This window comes from Hyla sarda, chromosome 9, assembly GCF_029499605.1.
Source record: "Hyla sarda isolate aHylSar1 chromosome 9, aHylSar1.hap1, whole genome shotgun sequence".
Lineage (NCBI taxonomy): Eukaryota > Metazoa > Chordata > Amphibia > Anura > Hylidae > Hyla > Hyla sarda.
In genome coordinates this window covers 163,095,137-163,116,027 of record NC_079197.1, presented here as the reverse complement: position 1 = coordinate 163,116,027, position 20,891 = coordinate 163,095,137, and the positions used below count along the sequence as shown (strand labels likewise).

General features: G+C 45.2%; 1 protein-coding gene across 5 annotated transcripts in view; it reads left to right on the top strand.

The window, feature by feature from the left end:
• VARS1 (valyl-tRNA synthetase 1) overlaps positions 1-20,891 on the top strand; it is a 69,929-nt gene that overhangs the window by 12,307 nt on the left and 36,731 nt on the right. For 3 of the 5 annotated variants that reach the window (XM_056539523.1, XM_056539526.1, XM_056539528.1), the window contains exons 2-6: positions 11,691-12,027; positions 12,117-12,260; positions 15,581-15,695; positions 18,888-19,048; positions 19,142-19,327. In XM_056539523.1, coding sequence (XP_056395498.1) covers positions 11,691-12,027; positions 12,117-12,260; positions 15,581-15,695; positions 18,888-19,048; positions 19,142-19,327 — 943 coding nt within the window. Of the gene's footprint in view, positions 1-9,554; positions 9,665-11,690; positions 12,028-12,116; positions 12,261-15,580; positions 15,696-18,887; positions 19,049-19,141; positions 19,328-20,891 lie in introns of those variants that run through there. The other 2 variants (XM_056539527.1, XM_056539525.1) reach the window with 2 other exon arrangements.

Genomic DNA, 20,891 nt, shown 5'->3' with positions numbered 1-20,891 from the left:
AAAACCGTAGCCTACCACGGTTTTTGGTGTGGGGAAAAATCGCATTGACCCGTATACGTTTTTTTTTTTTAACCTGGGAGTCAATGGGAACCGTACAGACCTGTATGTGCATACGGTTCCATCCAGTTTTCACCATACGGTTTTTGACTTTCCACATTTTTTTTTCTTGGAATTTCAATCAAACAAGTGAAACTTTATTCATAATGAAGTTAAAAGTTCAAAACGTATACGTTTTTTTTTCTAAAAAAAACAGATACAACCGGACATCATTTTTCAAACCGTATACAGATAGATTTGTACACACTTTTTGATACAGTTTAGTCAGGTTTTGAGGAATCCGTTTTTTTTAATCAAAAAACCTGATACAGGAACCGTATAGCAAAATCTTGGTGTGAACCCACCCTCAGATACGTTTCACGTTTTTATAATCACAAGGGGGGGGGATGTAGAGCTGTGAGACCCTATCACACAACATCCGCAGCACAATATAGCACCCTGAAATTCAGTGTTTCCCAACCCAGGTGCCTCCAGCTGTTGCAAAACTACAACTTCCAGCATGCCCGGACAGCCTTCGGCTGTCCGGGCATGCTGGGAGTTGTAGTTTTGCAACAGCTGGAGGCACCTAGGTGTGGAAACACCACTGTGAATAGTTTTATAATGTATTTAGGGATGTTCTACAATGATTACTGAGGATATCTTAAAAGGAGTTAAGACGACTTACCATAAAGTTTATATCCCTTTCATGATGTGTCATTTTGGGTGTAGTTTTGCCTTTTTCAACAACAATAAATCTTATATATAGTTTTATGTAAAGTTTTATATAAGCCTTTTATATAAAGTTTTTTTTTAATATTATTTATAGTTTTGTGATAAGTTTAGAAGCCGTCTCTTATTTCTAAAGCCTCATGCACATTTCTTTCTTTTTTTTTTGTAATCAACTGGTGTCATAAAGTTAAACAGATTTGTAAATGACTTCTATTTAAAAATCTTAATCCTTCCAGTACTTATCAGCTTCTGTATGCTCCAGAGGAAGTTGTGTGGTTTTTTTTTTCCAGTCTGACCACAGTGCTCTCTGCTGCCACCTCTGTCCGTGTCAGAAAATGTCCGGAGCAGGAGAGGTTTGCTATGGGGGATTTGCTCCTGCTCTGGACAGTTCCTGACATGGACAGAGGGGTCAGCAGAGAGCACTGTGATCAGACTGGAAAGAACTACACAACTTCCTCTGTAGTATACAGCAGCTGATAAGTACTGGAAGAATTAAGATTTTTCAATAGAAGTCATTTACAAATCAGAGATCTGTGTTGTACCAATCTATTATACAATTATATTGTACCTCTAAATGCCTCAGATTTTTATAAAGAGGCACAATGATGTGTTTTATCACAGATTGTATGGCACTGTATGGTGGTATGTGGTAATACGAAATCATTGGAACTACTTCTCTTCAGATATGGGCCCTTATGCAGTACCGTGGATATAGTAATCCATAACTGGCAAGTTTTTCCATTCAGTATTTTGAAAAAGCTGGGTATCATCCTTTGATAAAGCAGTAATGGCAGCCATATTGGATATTATTAAAACTTTTTCAATAAAGAAGATATGCGGCGGGAAAAAAGTGCCTGATTGTGGGGGGGGGGGGGGTCCATACGAGGCCCTTACTCTGCTCCTCTAATGCGCGTATCATTAGCTTCGGAAGACTTCGGAGAGCGAAGGGGAGGAGCGAAAGAGCTGAGGGGAGGAGCGGTTCGGTTTCTGCATGGGTTCGGAAATCTCACCTCACACTGGTGTGAGGTGGTTTTTAGCGCCCCCGTGAGCTGGTTAAAACACGCCCCCTCTATTCATCCTTATGGGAGAGGCGGAGACATAGCGTTCGTATGTCTTCGCCTCTCCCATAGAGATAAATGGAGGGGGCGTGTTTCGACCAACGTCCATGCTTGGTGCAACATGTCATTACAGGAGCAGAGCCGGGGCCCCGTACGGGAGTTCGTGGGGGGTCCCAGCGGTCGTACCCCCCCTCGATTAGATACATTTTTTATTTTTCATTGAGATATAGCTAGGAAATGAAAAGCCTCCTCATACATTTTATTGGCACACTATGATTAAGTGCCAGAGAGCACAAAACACGTCAGGTGTTTCTTTATTGCATGTTCTTATGTTTTATATTGAATTCTCAAATAAAGCCAGAACTTTCACTTGACCCGACTGGTGCTGTACAAAGATTTTAAGGTCTACGTCCAAGTTGAAGCAGCAGATACTTGTCTGAATAGTGATTTGATAAGAGACATTTTAGCCAACTTTGCACATACCACAGATTTCTAGGCTCAGGACACACTAAGCATAAGGCCGGTTTTACACAAACATCTTACGGCCGCAAGTCCTGGTCTGGAGACCCCAAGTGAGATCTGTAGGACTAGACTTTCCCTACAGAGACCCACTCAATCCCTTAAGGACCAAGCCCATTTTCACCTTAAGAGGGGTATTACTACTTTTTCTTTATTTATTTTTTTATCAACTGCTGCCAGAAAGTTAAACAGATTTGTAAATTACTTGTATTAAAAAAATCTTAATCCTTCCAGGACTTATTAGGTGCTGAATACTACAGAGGAAATTTTTTTCTTTTTGGAACACAGAGCTCTCTGTTGACATCATGACCACAGTGCTCTCTGCTGACATCTCTGTCCATTTTAAGAACTGTCCAGAGTAGGAGAAAATCCCCATAGAAAACATTTGCTGCTCTGGACAGTTCCTAAAATGGACAGAGATGTCAGCAGAGAGCACTGTGCTCGTGATCTCAGCAGAGAGCACTGTGTTCCAACAAGAAAATAATTTCCTCTGTAGTGTTCAGCAGCTAATAAGTACTGGAAGGATGAAGATTTTTTAATAGAAGTAAATTACAAATCTGTTAAATTTTCTGGCACCAGTTGATTTAAAATAAATAAATAAATACGTTTTCCACCGGAGTACCTCTTTTAAATCAGAACCTTATAATAGGGTATTTATAAATGGTTCCTCTGTAAGGTGCATTGGAGTCAGACAACCTAAGACATAGACAGGACCAGTAATAGTGCAGAACAGAAGAGCACATTAAGGCGTCACTACACAAGGATAGAATCCTGTAATATGGGACTCGGTGAGTAAGTGCTGCAACGTGTAACAATAGCCGCTTCTCTCCTCGCCTTTGATGTTGGTTTCGCTCATCCCAGGGAAGCAGAGTCTGATCTCTCACTATTACACAGACTGCTATAACAGCAGCGTTGGATTCCTATACCCGGCCAGTGGAAGGGCGACAGGTAGGCCATTCGCTTATTATGGGGGGTCCTATAAGTGGCTTATAGTCGGGGGTCCCTTTGGTATTTGGACCTGATCACTGATCAGGTAACCTGCAGATCTCCTCACAGTATGAGGTAAGCAGTTATCATCACCATAGACACGGGATATTTTACCTTCTTCTGGATCCAAACAGTAGAAGAGCTTGGGCTTATCCTTGTTATAATGGACATTTGGCGATCTGGTCCAACAATGGTTTTGAAAACTAATATGGAATTTTCTTCATTGAAATTCTTACCTTTGTCCTTCCTTCTCCCAACTCAACCCATTCACTAGACTGCCAACTCACCAGGGCTGAGCTTATTGTGACATAATTCAACGTTCCCAGGCCCCAGTACAAAACCTGCAGGGCACTTACCCTACTGTGCGCAACTTCTAATGTGACAAAAGGGCCAAATGGTGGACAAGACCCATGCTTCTCATAGCCGGCATGCAGTTCTTATAGCCTGCATCCAGTTCTCATAGCCACCATCCAGTTCTCATAGCCAGCATCCAGTTCTCATAGCCAGGATCCAGTTCTCATAGCCTGCATTCAGTTCTCATAGCCGGCATTCAGTTCTCATAGCCGGCATTCAGTTCTCATAGCCGGCATCCAGTTCTCATAGCCGGCATCCAGTTCTCATAGCCGGCATTCAGTTCTCATAGCCGGCATACAGTTCTCATAGCCGACATCCAGTTCTCATAGCCGGCATCCAGTTCTCATAGCCGGCATCCAGTTCTCATAGCCGGCATCCAGTTCTCATAGCCGGCATCCAGTTCTCATAGCCGGCATCCAGTTCTCATAGCCGGCATCCAGTTCTCATAGCCGGCATCCAGTTGTCATAGCCGGCATCCAGTTCTCATAGCCGGCATCCAGTTCTCATAGCCGGCATCCAGTTCTCATAGCCGGCATCCAGTTCTCATAGCCGGCATCCAGTTCTCATAGCTGGCATCCCGTTCTCAAGTCAATTCTTGCCCAAATTTGCCCTATTTTCCATCCTGGTCACCCAGTGATATAGTTGTCGCCTGATTGCCGGGGGAGGAGGAGCAACATCCCAAAGGAGTCAGCCATTATCTATTATTTAATAGAGTTGTCTGACATTTATGGTATTTTGGAAATGAATTACATTTTCAATCGAGACATGGTCCCCGCTGTTTCACTTGCTGGCCTTTATTTTTGACAGGCAGTAAATGCCCTCTTAGCCAGGGGTCCTAGTGTTTGTTAATATATTGTATGTGGGGGGCTGAACTTAGCAGATGTGATTTTATTTTATTTTTTGAAAGTATTTATTTAAAATTTTACAATATAAAAAGCAGATGTGATTTTAATATAGTGGTGTGGATAGATTTATATATATATATTTTTTTGTGGGGTGGGGGGAGGGGAATGGGGGGGTTGTCTCTTCTGAGGCCTGAATTTAGTACAGAGATCTGATCTGGAGTTTGAATTTAGTACAGAGGTCTTGGTCTGAAGCCTCACATTAATATAGGGTGTCTTAAAGGGGGTACTCCACCTCTAGACATCTCATAGGGGATAAGATGTCAAATTGCCGGGGTCCCGCTTCTGGGGACCCCGGCGATCTCCATGCTGCACCGGAGTTCGTTTAGAGCGTCGGGTTCAGCGCCGGAGGCTCGTGACCTCACAGCTGCGCCCCACTCATGATGTCATGGCCACGCCCCCTCAATGCAAGTCGATGGGAGGGGGCGTGATGGCCATCACGCCCCCTCCCATAGACTTGCATTGAGGGGGCATGACCATGGCGTCACGAGCCTCCGCCCCGTATCGCCAGTCATCCGGCACGGAGCGAAGATGTCTTGGGTGCCACAGCCTAGATCCCAGTGGTCCCCAGCGGCGGACATCTTTGGATAGGGGATAAGATGTCTAGGTGTGGAGTACCCCTTTAAAGAGTTTATCCCAAACCTATCTCCTATCCACAGGACAGATGATAAGTATCTGCCGGATGACCCCTGAGTGAATAGATCTCTGAAAATAGCGCAGTGCTGTATAAAGTCTACACAAGTACATAATGCGCTGACTCTTAGGCCATGTTTACACGGCGGAATACATTTTTATGTGGACATCCAACAGACAGCATGGAGAACATGCCGGCGCTAGGACCGCTTGGAAATGCGTCTCCATAGACAGCAATGCATTTCCAAGCGGATTCTGCATAGAGAATCGACATGTCTATTCTTTCTGCAGAAGCCGGAATCAAAATTTCCGCAGCAGATGTTTCCTTTGCAAAAATTCTTCCGGGTGCACGGTGCAACCAATGGGACTCTGCTGCAATGGAATTTCCGAGTAGGATTTCCCTCGGAAGTGAGAGATGTCTTAGGGTGCGTTCACACGGAGTAAATGGAGAGTAATTCACGCTGAAAAATTTACGGGCGGAAATAATGTTTTTTTTTTCGCGGGTAATTCGCAATTTGTGCGGAATTGCGCCCATACATGGGGGAGAAAGAAGTGAAGGGCTTTTCAGCCATCTCCGTGCAAATTCCGCGCGAAAATGATGTCGGGTGGAATTTTTTTTTACCATTGACTTCAATTGATTTCTGCTAGCGGATTCCTCTTGAAGAATGAACATGTTCTTTCTTCAAGCGGAATGGAATTCAGCGTCGGAATGCTGCTAGCAGAATTTCCGCAGTGTCAACAGGACAGCGGAAATAACATTAATGTCAATGGGCAGAGGGGATGTGGATTAATATGGAGCGGAGAATTGAAGAGGAATTACTCGAGTAAATTCCTCTTGAATTAGGCTGAGTTCACACTGTGGAATTTCTGGGCAGAATTTCTGACGGAGATCGAGCCGGCGGCACTAGGACCGCGCAGACTACATTGCCCTCCCTATAGATGGCAATGCATTTCTGAGCAGATCTTCCAAAAGATCCACCCGGAAATGCATTGCAGTCTATGGGGGCAGCAATGCCGTCTGCTCCGTCCTAGCGCCGCCGGCTCGATCTCCGGCAGAAATTCTGCAGTGTGAACACTGTGGAATTTTAGGGATATGTTCACACAGCGGAATTTCCGAATTTCTCTCCGAAATTCCATTCTGACTTCCATTCTTTTCAGTGGGATTCTGCTGCACCGTGCACACTGTAGAATTTCCACAACAGAAATATCTGCCACAGAAGTTCTGATTCGGGGGTCCATGGAAAGAATTGACATGTCCTCTGCGGAATCCCCGGCCTATGGGGATGGCGCATTTCCGAGTGGTCCAACACCGCCGTATTCTGTCGGCAACCGCTGCCTGCGGAGTTCCATAATGTGAACATTCCCTTGAAGTGCACAGTAATGGTTTAAATCAGTGGTGTCCAAACGGTGGCCCTCCAGATGTTGCAAAACTACAACTTCCAGCATGCCCGGACAGCCAACGGCTGTCCGGGCATGCTGGGAGTTGTAGTTTTGCAACATCTGGAGGGCCACTGTTTGGACACCACTGGTTTAAATGGTTGCACAGGATAAATACTAAGCACACAATGAAGTTTCCATCCAGTTGTAGATAAAAACTTCCGTAAACTTTATTTCTTTCCCTTGTGCAATCATTGTATTTATGTGTTTTATTTGATTGCACCTGGAAGAGAAATAAAGCTTATGGAAGTTTTTACCTACCAGTAGATGCCGTAATCTTCTTTACTTATCAGGGCTGCACTTGGCTATTAGAGATGAGCGAACTTACAGTAAATTCGATTCGTCACGAACTTCTCGGCTCGGCAGTTGATGTCTTATCCTGCATAAATTAGTTCAGCTTTCAGGTGCTCCCGTGGGCTGGAAAAGGTGGATACAGTCCTAGGAAAGAGTCTCCTAGGACTGTATCCACCTTTTCCAGCCCACCGGAGCACCTGAAAGATGAACTAATTTATGCAGGATAAGTCATCAACTGCCGAGCCGAGAAGTTCGTGACGAATCGAATTTACTGTAAGTTCGCTCATCTCTATCGGCTATCTTCAGCAGTGCCATAGCCAGTGAATAGAGCGGTGACGGAGTATGCATGCTGCGGCTCCATTCACTTATAAGACAAGGAAGCCCCATTTTACTGATTGATGGGGGTCCCAGAAGTCAGATCCCCCCCCCCCCCCCCCTTCTCCCTGAACAGATATTATGTGGGATGGGTGATAAATTTTGATCTTGAGATAAGTCTCCTTAAAGGGGTACTCCGGTAGAAAACTTTTTTTTTTTTTTTTTAAACCAACTGGTACCAGAAAGTTAAACAGATTTGTAAATTACTTCTATTAAAAAAAATCTTAATCCTTCCAGTACTTATTAGCTGCTGAATGCTACAGAAGAAATTATTTTCTTTTTTGAACACAGAGCTCTCTGCTGAATCACGAGCACAGTGCTCTCTGCTGACATCTCTGTCCATTTTAAGAACTGTCCAGAGTAGGAGAAAATCCCCATAGCAAACATATGCTGCTCTGGACAGTTCCTAAAATGGACAGAGATGTCAGCAGAGAGCACTGTGGTCGTGATGTCAGCAGACAGCACTGTGGTCGTGATGTCAGCAGAGAGCTCTGTGTTCCAAAAAGAAAAGCATTTCATCTGTAGTATTCAGCAGCTAATAAGTACTGGAAGGATTAAGATTTTTTTGATAGAAGTAAGTTAAAAATCTGTTTAACTTTCCGGCACCAGTTGATTTAAAATTAAAGAAAAAGTTTTCCACCGCCCCTTTAAAGGAGTTCTGTAGTGAAAGATAACTTGTCCCCTATCCAAAGGAATGGGGAAAAAGTTATAGATCCGAGGGGGAGGGGTCCGACCACTGGGATCTCCTGTGTATGGACACCCCCCCCCCCCCCCACACACACACATATGGAATGTCTGGCGACATCTGTTTACGCTTTCATCCATTATTTTTTTTTTTTTATTAACTAAAAATAAAAATACAAATGTTGTCACAATTTTAAAGGGGTACTCCGGTGGAAAACTTTTTTTTTTTTATCAACTGGTGCCAGAAAGTTCAAACAGATTTGTAAGTTACTTCTATAAAAAAAATTTTTAACCCTTCCAGTACTTATCAGCTGCTGAATACTAAAAAGGAAATTCTTTTCTTTTTGGATTTCTTTTCTGTCTGACCACAGTGTTCTCTGCTGACACCTCTATTCATGTCAGGAACTGTCCAGACAGAGTAGGAGAAAATCCCCATAGCAAACCTATGCTGCTCTGGACAGTTCCTAAAATGGACAGAGGTGTCAGTAGAGAGCTCTGTGGTCAGACAGAAAAGAAATCCAAAAAGAAAAGAACTTCCTCTGTAGTATTCAGTAGCCAATAAGTACTGGAAGGATTACGATTTTTTAATAGAAGTCATTTACAAATCTGTTTATCTTTTTGGCATCACCAGTTGATTTAAAAAAAAAAAAAAAGAAAAAATGTTTTCCATCAGAGTACCCCTTTAAACATTTCTGTCTATGTAAATTGCGCGGAATCCTATTACCATACGTTTCTATCCATTTACTCGTACACCATATATATATATATATATATATATATATATATATATTACAATTCGGACAAAAACATATAAAAATATACCAACATACGTCTGCCGTATACGGATTTTTAGACACATACGTTTTTTTATTTTTTAGGATACGGTTTTAGGCCGTCCTGTATTAACAATACTTTTTTTTTTAAGCGGATGCAGAAATCGCAATGTTGAATGCGATGCTAAAAATAATTCACATCCAGGAATCCGTGAATAAATACGATGATATGACATAATCTTGGCGGCCATTACAACGGCCTATATAGCCGGACATGGCGTGATGCAAACCTATTCAGGTCGCAACTTGATAAACGCACTTAGCGCCTCTTTGTAAGAACAGTCATAAATGCACAGACCTGAGTCAGCCTCATCCTACACATCCCCCTGACTCTTTACCATTAAATAGATGACACTATAAGCTTTGAAGTTTAATAAATGTCACTATTAGTCAGACAGGGACAAACTGACAGCTGCCTGCCCTAGAACTACTATGTCCATGTGATTGCATCAGGCTGTCATTACCAGCCTCCAACACTAGATGTCGCTTCTGTATTCAAATATTAGGGGCTGTCCTGACTATTCCCTGAATAGGAATCGCCAGGGTAAGCCCCTGTGTAGATAGATCCTAGCGTGTTACATTGTGACACAACTTAAGCTGTGTATAGTGTTATTTTATTCAAAGATATACGTCAAGGGAAATATGGGAATCGTATTTTGGAAGTCGGCTTTAGACGCAGGCGGAAGCCTTGGGCAGCCCTGTATGGGCAAACTGGGGGGGTCCTTCGGCGCTGCGCTGTGAGGGCGGAAGTAGGAAGTCGAATGGGGAATGAAAATACACGTGGGGCGGACTGTGTGTGACGTCACCGGCGAGGAGCTGAAAAGTGAGTGAGGGGATGTGGGGGTAAATGGGGGGTTTAGTATAAGGGATGATGGGGTAACAGTGCGGGGGGTTAGAGCAGTGCTTCCGTGCTTCCTACTGTTATAAAACTACAACTCCCAGCATGCCCGGACAGCCTTCGGCTGTCCGGGCATGCTGGGAGTTGTAGTTTTGTAACAGCTGGAGGAAAGTTTAGAGTGAGACTATATGTGTCAGTTCTTCTCCACCTTTTATGGTGACTACAAGGCCCAGCATAAATTGGTTCTATGTCCAGTAAGTCATCATTTCCATATCTGTTTGCTGTCAATGAATGGCACCATTCTAGGTCACATCTAAAATGGACAGTGCTAATGCTGTTTCACAGCTGAGTGTTTGTTACAGTTGCATCCAGCCTTGACAGCTCATGTATCTAGCTCACAGGGAGCTGTCAAGGCTGGATGCAACTGTAACAAACACTCAGCTGTGAAATAGCATTGGCACTGTACATTTTAGATGTGACCTAGAATGGTGCCATTCATTGACAGCAAGCAAATATGGAAATGACTTACTGGACATAGAACCAATTTATAAAGGTGGAGAATAACTGCCACATAATGGTCTCACTATAAACTTTACTCTAACGGTGTTTTCCATCCTGCCTTGTATCAGGTTCAGGCTGGTGGGGGTGTAATGGTGGGGAGGACATTTTCTGGGCACACTTTGGGCCCCTTAGTACCACTTGATCCTGGTATAAACACCACAACCTACCTGAGTATTGTTACTGACCATGTCCATCCCTTTATGACCACAGTGTCCCCTGTATCTTCTGATGATACTTCCAGCAGGATAATCCCCCATGTCACATGACATCATCTCATACAGGACAATGACGTCACATGACATCATCTCATACAGGACAATGACGTCACATGACATCATCTCATACAGGACAATGAGGTCACGTGACATCATCTCATACAGGACAATGAGGTCACGTGACATCATCTCATACAGGACAATGAGGTCACGTGACATCATCTCATACAGGACAATGAGGTCACGTGACATCATCTCATACAGGACAATGAGGTCACATGACTCAAATGGCCTCCACAGTCACCAGATGATCACCGCTGGGATATGGTGGAACCAGAGATTCTCATCATGGATCCGACAAATCTACAGCGACTGTGTGATGTCATCATGTCCATATGGAGGAACTGTGTGATGTCATCATGTCCATATGGAGGAACTGTGTGATGTCATCATGTCCATATGGAGGAACTGTGTGATGTCATCATGTCCATATGGAGGAACTGTGTGATGTCATCATGTCCATATGGAGGAACTGTGTGATGTCATCATGTCCATATGGAGGAACTGTGTGATGTCATCATGTCCATATGGAGGAACTGTGTGATGTCATCATGTCCATATGGAGGAACTGTGTGATGTCATCGTGTCCATATGGAGACAGTCTGTGGGATGTCATCGTGTCCCTGATGGAGGGACTGTGGGATGTCATCGTGTCCCTGATGGAGGGACTGTGTGATGTCATCGTGTCCCTGATGGAGGGACTGTGGGATGTCATCGTGTCCCTGATGGAGGGACTGTGGGATGTCATCGTGTCCCTGATGGAGGGACTGTGGGATGTCATATTGTCCCTGATGGAGGGACTGTGGGATGTCATCGTGTCCATATGTAACAAAACCTCTGAGGAATGTTTGCAGCACCTTGTAGAAAGTATGAAGTGTACCTGATACAGTGGCCAGTAAGTGTATATTGTTGTCAGAAGCATGCACACTGAATGGCACTAAGTATAAGCCTGTTGGGGGAGATTTATCAAAACCTGTCCGGAGGAAAAGTTGCTGAGTTGCCCATAGCAACCAATCAGATCGCTTTCACTTTCATTTCTCAGAGGCCTTTTCAAAAATGAAAGAAGCGATCTGATTGGTTGCTATGGGCAACTCAGCAACTTTTCCTCCCCCTAGGTCTGTAGCTCACTGTATTTCTAGGAGCCATACTTTTACTGTTGTCCCCTTCCTTTGCAGGTATTGGCTTCCCCCTTCCACCATGTCGACTCTCTACCTTCCTCTGTCTTCTACCTCAGACCCGCGATGCGTGTGGGTGCGCATCTCCGGACAGTACTCTCCGCACCCTCGGCCGGCGGTGCAGGAGGTGGAGACAGGGCCTCGCGGTCTTCCCCTCCCATGCCTGCTGTCTCCCGCCACTGGCTCAGTATGGGGGGCCTGGGCCGTGTCTTACATGCTGGCTCCTGAGACCCTCTCAGGGGGAGGGGACCCCAGAACGTTCTCTCTCATTAAGCAGTGGGTGAACTACGCCGAATCGGACCTGTTACCGGCGGCCTATGGAGTGGACCATACGCAGGTAAAGCCATAGTGTAGTGACGATAAATTGTTATATTCATGGATTTTTAGCCGAATATTGTATTCTGTTGATTTTTTTTCTTGTTGTAGATAAAAGAGCGCTCCCTTGCGGAGCTCAAGAGGATCCTGGAAGTGTTAGAGGGCCACCTTAAAGTACGGACTTACTTAGTAGGGGAGCGCCTGAGCCTGGCCGACATCGCTGTGTCCTGTTGTCTCATCCATCCGTACAGCAAGGTAAGATTTCCCGTAGATCGGCTGAGATATTGGACATCTCTCACAGAACAGTGTTTCCCAACCGGTGTGCCTCCAGCTGTTACAAAACTACAACTCCCAGCATGCCCGGACAGCCGAAGGCTGTCCGGGCATGCTGGGAGTTGTAGTTTTGCAACAGTTGGAGGCACACTGGTTGGGAAACACTGAGATACAATATGGCTAAAGCCTTCAATAGGGATTCATAAAACGCCAAACCCACTTGGCGTTTTTTCCTTTTAATGTGTTTTTTCACTCATATTTGGCATTTTGATGTTTCGGTCGCGCAAATCCTCATTTCGACGTCCACAGAAACAAAGAACAGGTTCATTGATTGTGCGGATTCTGCTTGGAAATGCATTGCCGTCTATGGAGACGGCGCATTTCCGAGCGGCCCCAGCATTGGCAGAACAAGCAAATATGCGGATTGTCCTCCAGTGTTTTCCAGGCAGACAGTCCGCGCATTTTAGGTCATGTGAACCTAGCCCTAGAATAGGCTGCTACTCTCCACTTGTTAGGCTGCAGTCACACCACGTTTTTGCAATGCAGTTCCCGTATCAGGTTTTTGATGAAAAACGGATTCCTCAAAACCGGACTAAACTGTATCAAAACGTGTGCACAAATTTTAATCTCTATACGGTTTGACAAATGATGTCCGGCTGCATCCGTTTTTTTTAAAAGAAAAAAAGTATAAGTTTTTAACTTTTCACTCCATTATGAATAAAGTTTCCCTTGTTTGATCTAAATTCCATGAAAAAAAACTGTGCAAAGTAAAAAGAAAACGTATGGTGCAAACCGGATGGAACTGTACGCACATACGGTTCTGCACGGTTCCCATTGACTCCCATGTTAAAAAAAAAAAAAAAAAAAAAAAAAGTATATGGTTTAATACGGTTTTTCACCCGGACAAAAAACAGTCGTAGGCTACAGTTTTGGGTACGGGAAAAAAAAACTGACAAAACAGTACAGGATGCAAAACGGACACAACCTGATGAATCTTTTGGCGTACGGTTCTCAATGGAGAGTCAATCCATTCGGTTTTCAATACAGTTCTGTACGGTTTTCACATTGAAAACGTATACGAGAACAGTATTGGAAAAACGTGGTGTGAATGCAGCCTAACCTGGTTAAAAGACACCTGGGAGAAATCTTGTTGGTTGATCGAATACAAATAAATTCTAAATAATTTCATAACTTTATTTAAAAAATGTTTTTATTTTTTTTTTCAAATAAGCTGAGCAATAAAATCTAGACTTATCACTTCTCAGTGAGCAAAAAAATATAAAAAATCAGCAGGGGACCAAATTTTTTCCTACCCTGTAGCTGTGCTTACTGGAGATGAGCGAATTTACAGTAAATTCGATTCGTCACGAACTTCTCGGCTCGGCAGTTGATGACTTATCCTGCATAAATTAGTTCAGCTTTCAGGTGCTCCGGTGGGCTGGAAAAGGTGTATACAGTCCTAGAAAAGAGTCTCTTAGGACTGTATCCACTAGGGGTGTGAATCGCCAAGAATTTGGCGATTCGATTCGAATCGCGATACCAGTGTGGCGATTCGATATATCGCGATATATCGCGATACCGTCTAGGTGACGATACATCGCGAATATATCGCCCACCTGGGAGCATTCATAGATCCCAATAGACGCCGCTGTCAGCTTTGACAGCGGCGATCTAGTACTCCGGTGCACACTTTTTTTTATGTTATCCCGTCCGGGCTGCAAAATAAAAATAAAACGCACTTTATCTTACCTGCAAACGAGCCCGCGGAGCTCCGGTACAGGTGTTCGGTCCCCGGGCTGTATTCTTCTTACTTCCTGTTAGTCCGGCACGTCACATGGAGCTTCAGCCTATCACCAGCGGAGGCGGGACATCGCTGCGGCCAGTGATAGGCTGAAGCTCCATGTGACGTGCCGGACTAACAGGAAGTAAGAAGAATACAGCCCGGGGACCCGAACACCTGTACCGGAGCTCCGCGGGCTCGTTGGCAGGTAAGAAAAGTGCGTTTTATTAAAAATTCCACATCCCTAAAAGAATCGATTCAAAAATATTTTGAATCGATTCTGTATCGGCAAATGAAAAAATCGCGATTATCGCGAGAATCGATTTTTTCTTACATCCCTAGTATCCACCTTTTCCAGCCCACGGGATCACCGGAAAGCTGAACTAATTTATGCAGGAAAAGTCATCAATTGCCGAGCCGAGAAGTTCGTGACGAATCGAACTTACTGTAAGTTCGCTCATCTCTAGTGCTTACGCGTAACTTTGTATGTCGCACTGCAACAAAATTGAGCGTGCGCCAGAAGAGTAAATACAGTCTAAAACAGTGTGTTGGGAAGGGAATTCAACTTAACAGAAAACCCTAATACCTCTTAAAGGGGTACTCCGCTTCTCAGCGTTTGGAACAAACGCTGGAGCCAATGTCGGGAGCTCGTGACGTCACAGCCCCGCCCCCTCATGGCGTCACGCTCCGCCCCCTCAAGGCAAGTCTATGGGAGGGGGTGTGAGGTCATGAGGGGGAGGCTCCAGTGTTCAGAACAGTTTTTTCCAAAAGCTGAGCAGCGGAGTACCCCTTTAAAGGAGTAGTGAAGCGAAAAATAACTTATCCCCTATCCAAAGGATAGGCATAAGTTTATAGATCACGGGGGGGTTCTGACGGCTGGAACGCCCTGTGATCTCCTAAACGGGGTCCACCAGTTTGCCGGAAGCAGCCGTTCCAACCCCCACAAGAAGCCGCGGCCAACACGCCCCCTCCATGTTTCTCTATGGGAGATCGTGGGGGGTCCCAGACGGTCAGACCCCCCGCGACCTCCTGAACAGGGTGTGCCAACCCCCGCACGGAGAGCCGGCAGACATGTCTGCCGGCTCTCCGTGCGGGGGTTTGCACACCCTGTTCAGGAGGTTGCGGGGGGTCTGACCGTCTGGGACCCCCCACGATCTTTAACTTATCTCCTATCCTTTGGATAGGGGATAATTTATATTTCTCTACAGATCTCCTTTAACCTTTAATAGTAAATCAGGGCCAATATGTAAATGTGTGCATTACTGTGTCATTCCAGTTCCAGGTGTTGCAACCAACTAATGTCACCGTGCAATCCCGTATTTAGGCCTTTTTCACAAGAATATAATACGGCCTGGAGTCCGAGCCCAACCGCAGGTCACATGACCCTATATCATCATACATCCCAGTCACAGAACAGATATATTTGGCTCATCTGACTAAAGAGCTGTATAGGGAAGCAGCCTCCTTTGCAAAGTATTACCAGTGTTGGTAACCTTTTCTTTTCCTCTGTTGCCCGTTCCAGGTCCTCTCTCCTTTCTTCAGACAGTCTATTCCTAATGTCACCCGCTGGTTCCTGACCTGTATAAACCAGCCGCAATTTAAAGAGATTTTGGGAGAGGTGGCCCCACTAAGCGGAGGTAAGGAATCGGCACTGTTGGTTGTAACCAGGGGTCAAGTCCAGGGGAAAAAAATGTGTAGGAACTCCCACTTAAAGGGGTACTCCGTCCCTGGCATCTTATCCCCTATCCAAAGGATAGGGGATAAGATGTCAGATCGCCGCGGTCCCACTGCTGGGGAGCCCCGGGATCGCCGCTGCGGCACTCCGCCATCATTACTGCGCAGAGAGAGTTCGCTCTGTGCGTAATGACGGGTGATACAGGGGCCGGAGCAGCGTGACGTCATGGCTCCGCCCCTCATGACATCACGGCCTGTCCCCTTAATGAAAGTCTATGGCAGGGGGCGTGACGACCGCCACTCCCCCTCCCATAGACTTGTATTGACGGGGGGCGGGCCGTGGCGTCACGAGGGGCGGAGCCGTGATGTAATGATGCTCCGGCCCCTGTATTGCCCGTCATTACGTGCAGAGCGATCTCGCTCTGCGCAGTAATGATAGCGGGGTGCTGCAGCGGCGATCCCGGGGGTCCCCAGCAGCGGGACCCCGGCGATCTGACATCTTATCCCCTATCCTTTGGATAGGGGATAAGATGTCTAGGGGCGGACTACCCCTTTAAGGGCTGGTCCTGCTGGACTCCTGCTAATGGGAATGGTATTCCTGCTGTGGAAAAAGTGCAGAAACTCAGTTCCCACGCATTCCTGCAGGACTTGAGCCCTGGTAGTAACACTCTCTTTGAATTTTTACTTAGACTGCTTGATTGTTTGATGCTTAAAGGGTGTATTCTCACGTATGTATTCTGCGTATATTTCATGGCCAGGATTGGAAGCCACAGATTTCAATGTAAATTTTATGACTGAACACCGCTTCAAATCCTGAGCATCAAATATGCACAGGATACTGTACGTGTGAATACACGCTAAGTGCGTTCACATGTGCGTGTTCTTGCTGCAGATCTGCTGTAGCAGATTATGCTACCCATTGAAGTCAATGGGCAACAAAATCTGTAGCAGCAAATCTGCAGCAAAAATACTCACGTGTGAACGCACCCTAAGAGTACGTTTAGATGAGCGAATCTACAGCGTATTTTGGACTGCGGATCCGCCGCCGAAGGACCGTTACAGGGGGCCTCAGATGTGCCTGCTCGGAGTGGCCATACGCTGCTACGTGCAGACACACTGCAATGTGCGAGTCACCATGTGCAGTGTACTCGCACATCACGGCCGTTCTCTCACATTGCACAGTGTGTCTGCTCGTAGCGGCATAGTGCTGCTCTGAGCAGGCCCATCTAAAGGCGTAAAATACGCTATGGATCCGCTCGTCTGAATGTACTATAAGGGTGGGGATAGGCTTACCTTGCATCAGCGGCATTTGACACTGCGGGCACGCTGCTGATGGTCACAGAGCGACTGCAGAGCAAGCGCGCTTGCTCTGCCATTGCTCCGTGACTGCCGGAAGCACATCCACAGTATCAAGTATGCTTGATGTGTGATCCTACCCTCAAAAGGTGGTAAAAGTATTAAAAAACATATCCCCTATCCATAGTCTATCATGGTCCGTCACTGCTGATACCAGTTTGTCTCGGGAGGTGGCGCCCAGAGAGAGCGCTCAGCGGGGAGAGATGGGCCCCATTCTTGAAATTGCATGCGGTCCTAGTAGTCGAATTCCCCTTTAACCCTTAGGCACCAAACACCGTGGAGATTTATCAAAACCTGTCCAGAGGGAAAGTTCAGATCGTTTCTTTCACTTTTCAGAAGCCTTTTCAAAAATGAAAGAAGCGATCTGATTGGTTGCTATTGGCAACTCAGCAACTTTTTCTCTGGACAGGTTTTGATAAAACTCCCCCATAAAATTACGCAGCCAACACAAAAATAGCGCAAAAGTAGATAATAAAGGGAAAATTTTAAACATGCAATGTAGAAACACACTATGCACTCAATGGAGAGGGAGGAGGTCCGCTCGCTTGATCCCCAACACGGCTTGACTCCAACGTGATATGGATAAAGTGCAGAAACACCAGTGGTAAATCATGAAGACTTTATTCGGATCCCAGTAAAAACCGCAAAATATGCGAAACAGCCAATAAAACAGCAACAGAAAGACAGTGTGGGTGCGTTTCGGGTAAAACCCTTCTTCTATGCACACGAAGTCTTAGGAATAGTCAGGTATATATGGGGATCCGGAAGTGGGAAGGAGGAGTTCCAGGGAATAATCCTGGGAATTAAAGGGGTTATCCAGGAAATAACTTTTTTTTTTATATATCAACTGGCTCCAGAAAGTTAAACAGATTTGTAAATTACTTCTATTAAAAAATCTTAATCCTTTAAGTACTTATAAGCTTCTGAAGTTAAGGTTGTTCTTTTCTGTCTAAGTGATCTCTGATGACACGTGTCTCGGGAACCGCCCAGTTTAGAAGCAAATCCCCATAGCAAACCTCTTCTACTCTGTGCAGTTCCCGAGACATGCAGAGGTGTCAGCAGAGAGCACTGTTGCCAGACAGCCAAAACAATTCAACTTCAGCAGCTAATAATTATTAGAAGGATTAAGATTTTTTTAATAGAAGTAATTTACAAATCTGTTTAACTTCCTGAAGCCAGTTGATATATAAAACATTTTTTTCTTGGAATACCCCTTTAACCCCTGTTGTCCCACTGCCGGATCAACCCGTACACAAAAAACATATCGGTAACAGCCAAATACCTTTAAAACCATTCCTACGTTAATGTGTATTTTTATTCATTATCTTATATGTGTGGTTTTAAGGTATTTTTTCATGTCAGGTTGTTACAGATAGGTTTATTGTGTACGGGTTGATCCGGCAGTGGGACAACAGGGGATAACATTATGCACACAGTTGATTTTTACCTTAGTGCCCAGCATTATGAATGTATAGTATGAGAATATGGGGGCACTCCTGACTTTCTGTTGCAGCTACAGAGGTCATTAGTGACCGTGACATCTAAGCAGTCAGACCAGTGTTTTCCCAACCAGAGTGCCTCCAGCTGTTGCAAAACTACAACTCCCAACATGCCCGGACAGCCTTCGGCTGTCCGGGCATGCTGGGAATTGTAGTTTTGCAACAGCTGGAGGCACCCTGGTTGGGAAACACTGAGTAAGACAGCGAGGGCACCCTGTGTCACCCCATTGGCACAAAAATGCGCTGCTTTCTCCCAATTTAATGTAATGCTGTTGTGACGCCTTCTGTTCCCCCGCTCAGAAGCCAGGAGTGACCTGAGCCCTCCAGTTGTTACATCAGACCCTCCTCTACTTAATGGTCCTCCCAAGACCGCTGCCCAGCTGAAGAAGGAGTCCAAGAAAAAAGAGAAGCTGGAGCGCTTCCAGCAGAAGCAGGAAAAGCTGAAGGGACAGCAGACCGAGGTGAGGAGGCCACAGATCGGCCATTAGCTTCTATTCCAGCATCCACCTTCATGTTTCCCACCATTGTCTCTCCTCTTCTGCTCTCAACCACAGAAGAAACCGAAGGTGGAGAAGAAAGACAAGAAGGAGCTCGGTGTGATCACCTATGATATCCCGACCCCTCCAGGAGAGAAGAAGGATGTCTCTAGTTCTATGCCGGATTCCTATAGTCCTCAGTATGTGGAGGCTGCCTGGTACCCGTGGTGGGAGAAGGAAGGATTTTTCAAACCAGAGTATGGGGTGAGTGTCATGTTGTCCTTAGTCCTCCATCAGGGTTTGTCTGCTTTATTAAAGGGGCACTCCACTGGAAAACTTTTTATTTTTTTTTTAAATCAACTGGTGCCAGAAAGTTAAACAGATTTGTAAATTCCAGTACTTATCAGCTGCTGTTATGTCCTTTCCTTTCCTGACCACAGTGCTCTCTGCTGACACCTCTGTCCATTTTAGGAACTGTTCAGAGCAGGAGAGGTTTTCTATGGGGATTTGCTCCTACTCGGGACAGTTCCTGACATGGACAGAGGTGTCAGCAGAGAGCTCTGTGGTCAGACAGAAAGGAAATTCTAAAAGAAAAGAAACATCCTGTGAATCTCATAACAGCAGCTGATAAGTACTGGAAGGATTAAGATTTTATAATAGAAGTAATTTACAAATCTGTTTAACTTTCTGGCACCAGTTGATTTAAAAAAAAAAAAAAAAAAATGTTTTCCAGTGGAGTACCCCTTTAAGACGTTTCCCTAAAGATCAGATGATTACAGGCAACCCCCTTGATCAGCTGTGATCTGAGGGGAAACCTGTCAGTGAGTGTTTGGTTTCCATGCACAGGGGAAATGAAGCATTACACCCATCAATGTGTTTTCCTATGTAATGGATAGACATGCTAAGTCCTCCAAGGCTGTAGATCAGAGCTTTCCCCAAATTTTTATGTTGTTGACATAATTTAAAGACGTGCATGGTTTGGTGAGACACTCCTCGCCATACCATCAATTCCACGTATCAGCATTAAAAATGTGGCTGCTACGCCTCTGTGCCATTTCATCCCTTTGGCTGTCTGGGCATGCTGGAAATTGTAGTTTTGCAACAGCTGGAGGCACCCTGGTTGGGAAACACTGAGCAATTTTATTCCCCACTTTATCCCCCCTGTGCCACGTATTCCTTCCTTTGATCCCACCCTGTGCAATTTCATCCTTCTCTTGATCCCCCTATGCTATTACAATTCCCCCCCCCTGTATCACTCCCTGTGCCATATTATAACTCCCCTGATACCCCCCCCACCCGTGCCATTTCATTCTACTCTTCATCCCCCCCTGTGCTATTCCCCCCCCCTGTATCACCGTCTGTGCCATTTTTCCCCTCTGACCCCCCCCCCCGTGCCAATCAATTCACCCCCTGTGCCACACCTCTCCCTCCCCCCTGATCCCCCCCCCCCGTGCCTTTTCAATCCCCCTCTGATACCCCATGTGCCTTTTCAACCCCCTCTGATACCCCCTGTGCCTCTTCAACTCTCCTCTGATACCCCCTGTACCTTTTTTTTTTAAAGGGGTACTCCGGTGGAAGACTTTATTTTAATTTTTTTTTAAATCAACTGGTACATCAGCTAATAAGTACTGGATGGATTAGGATTATTAAAGGGATACTCCGGTGGAAAAACATTTTTTTTAAATCAACTGATGCCAGAAAGTTAAACAGATTTGTAAATGACTTCTATTAAAAAAATCGTAATCCTTCCAGTACTTATTAGCTGCAGAATACTACATACGAAATTATTTTCTTTTTGGAACACAGAGCTCTCTGCTGACATCATGAC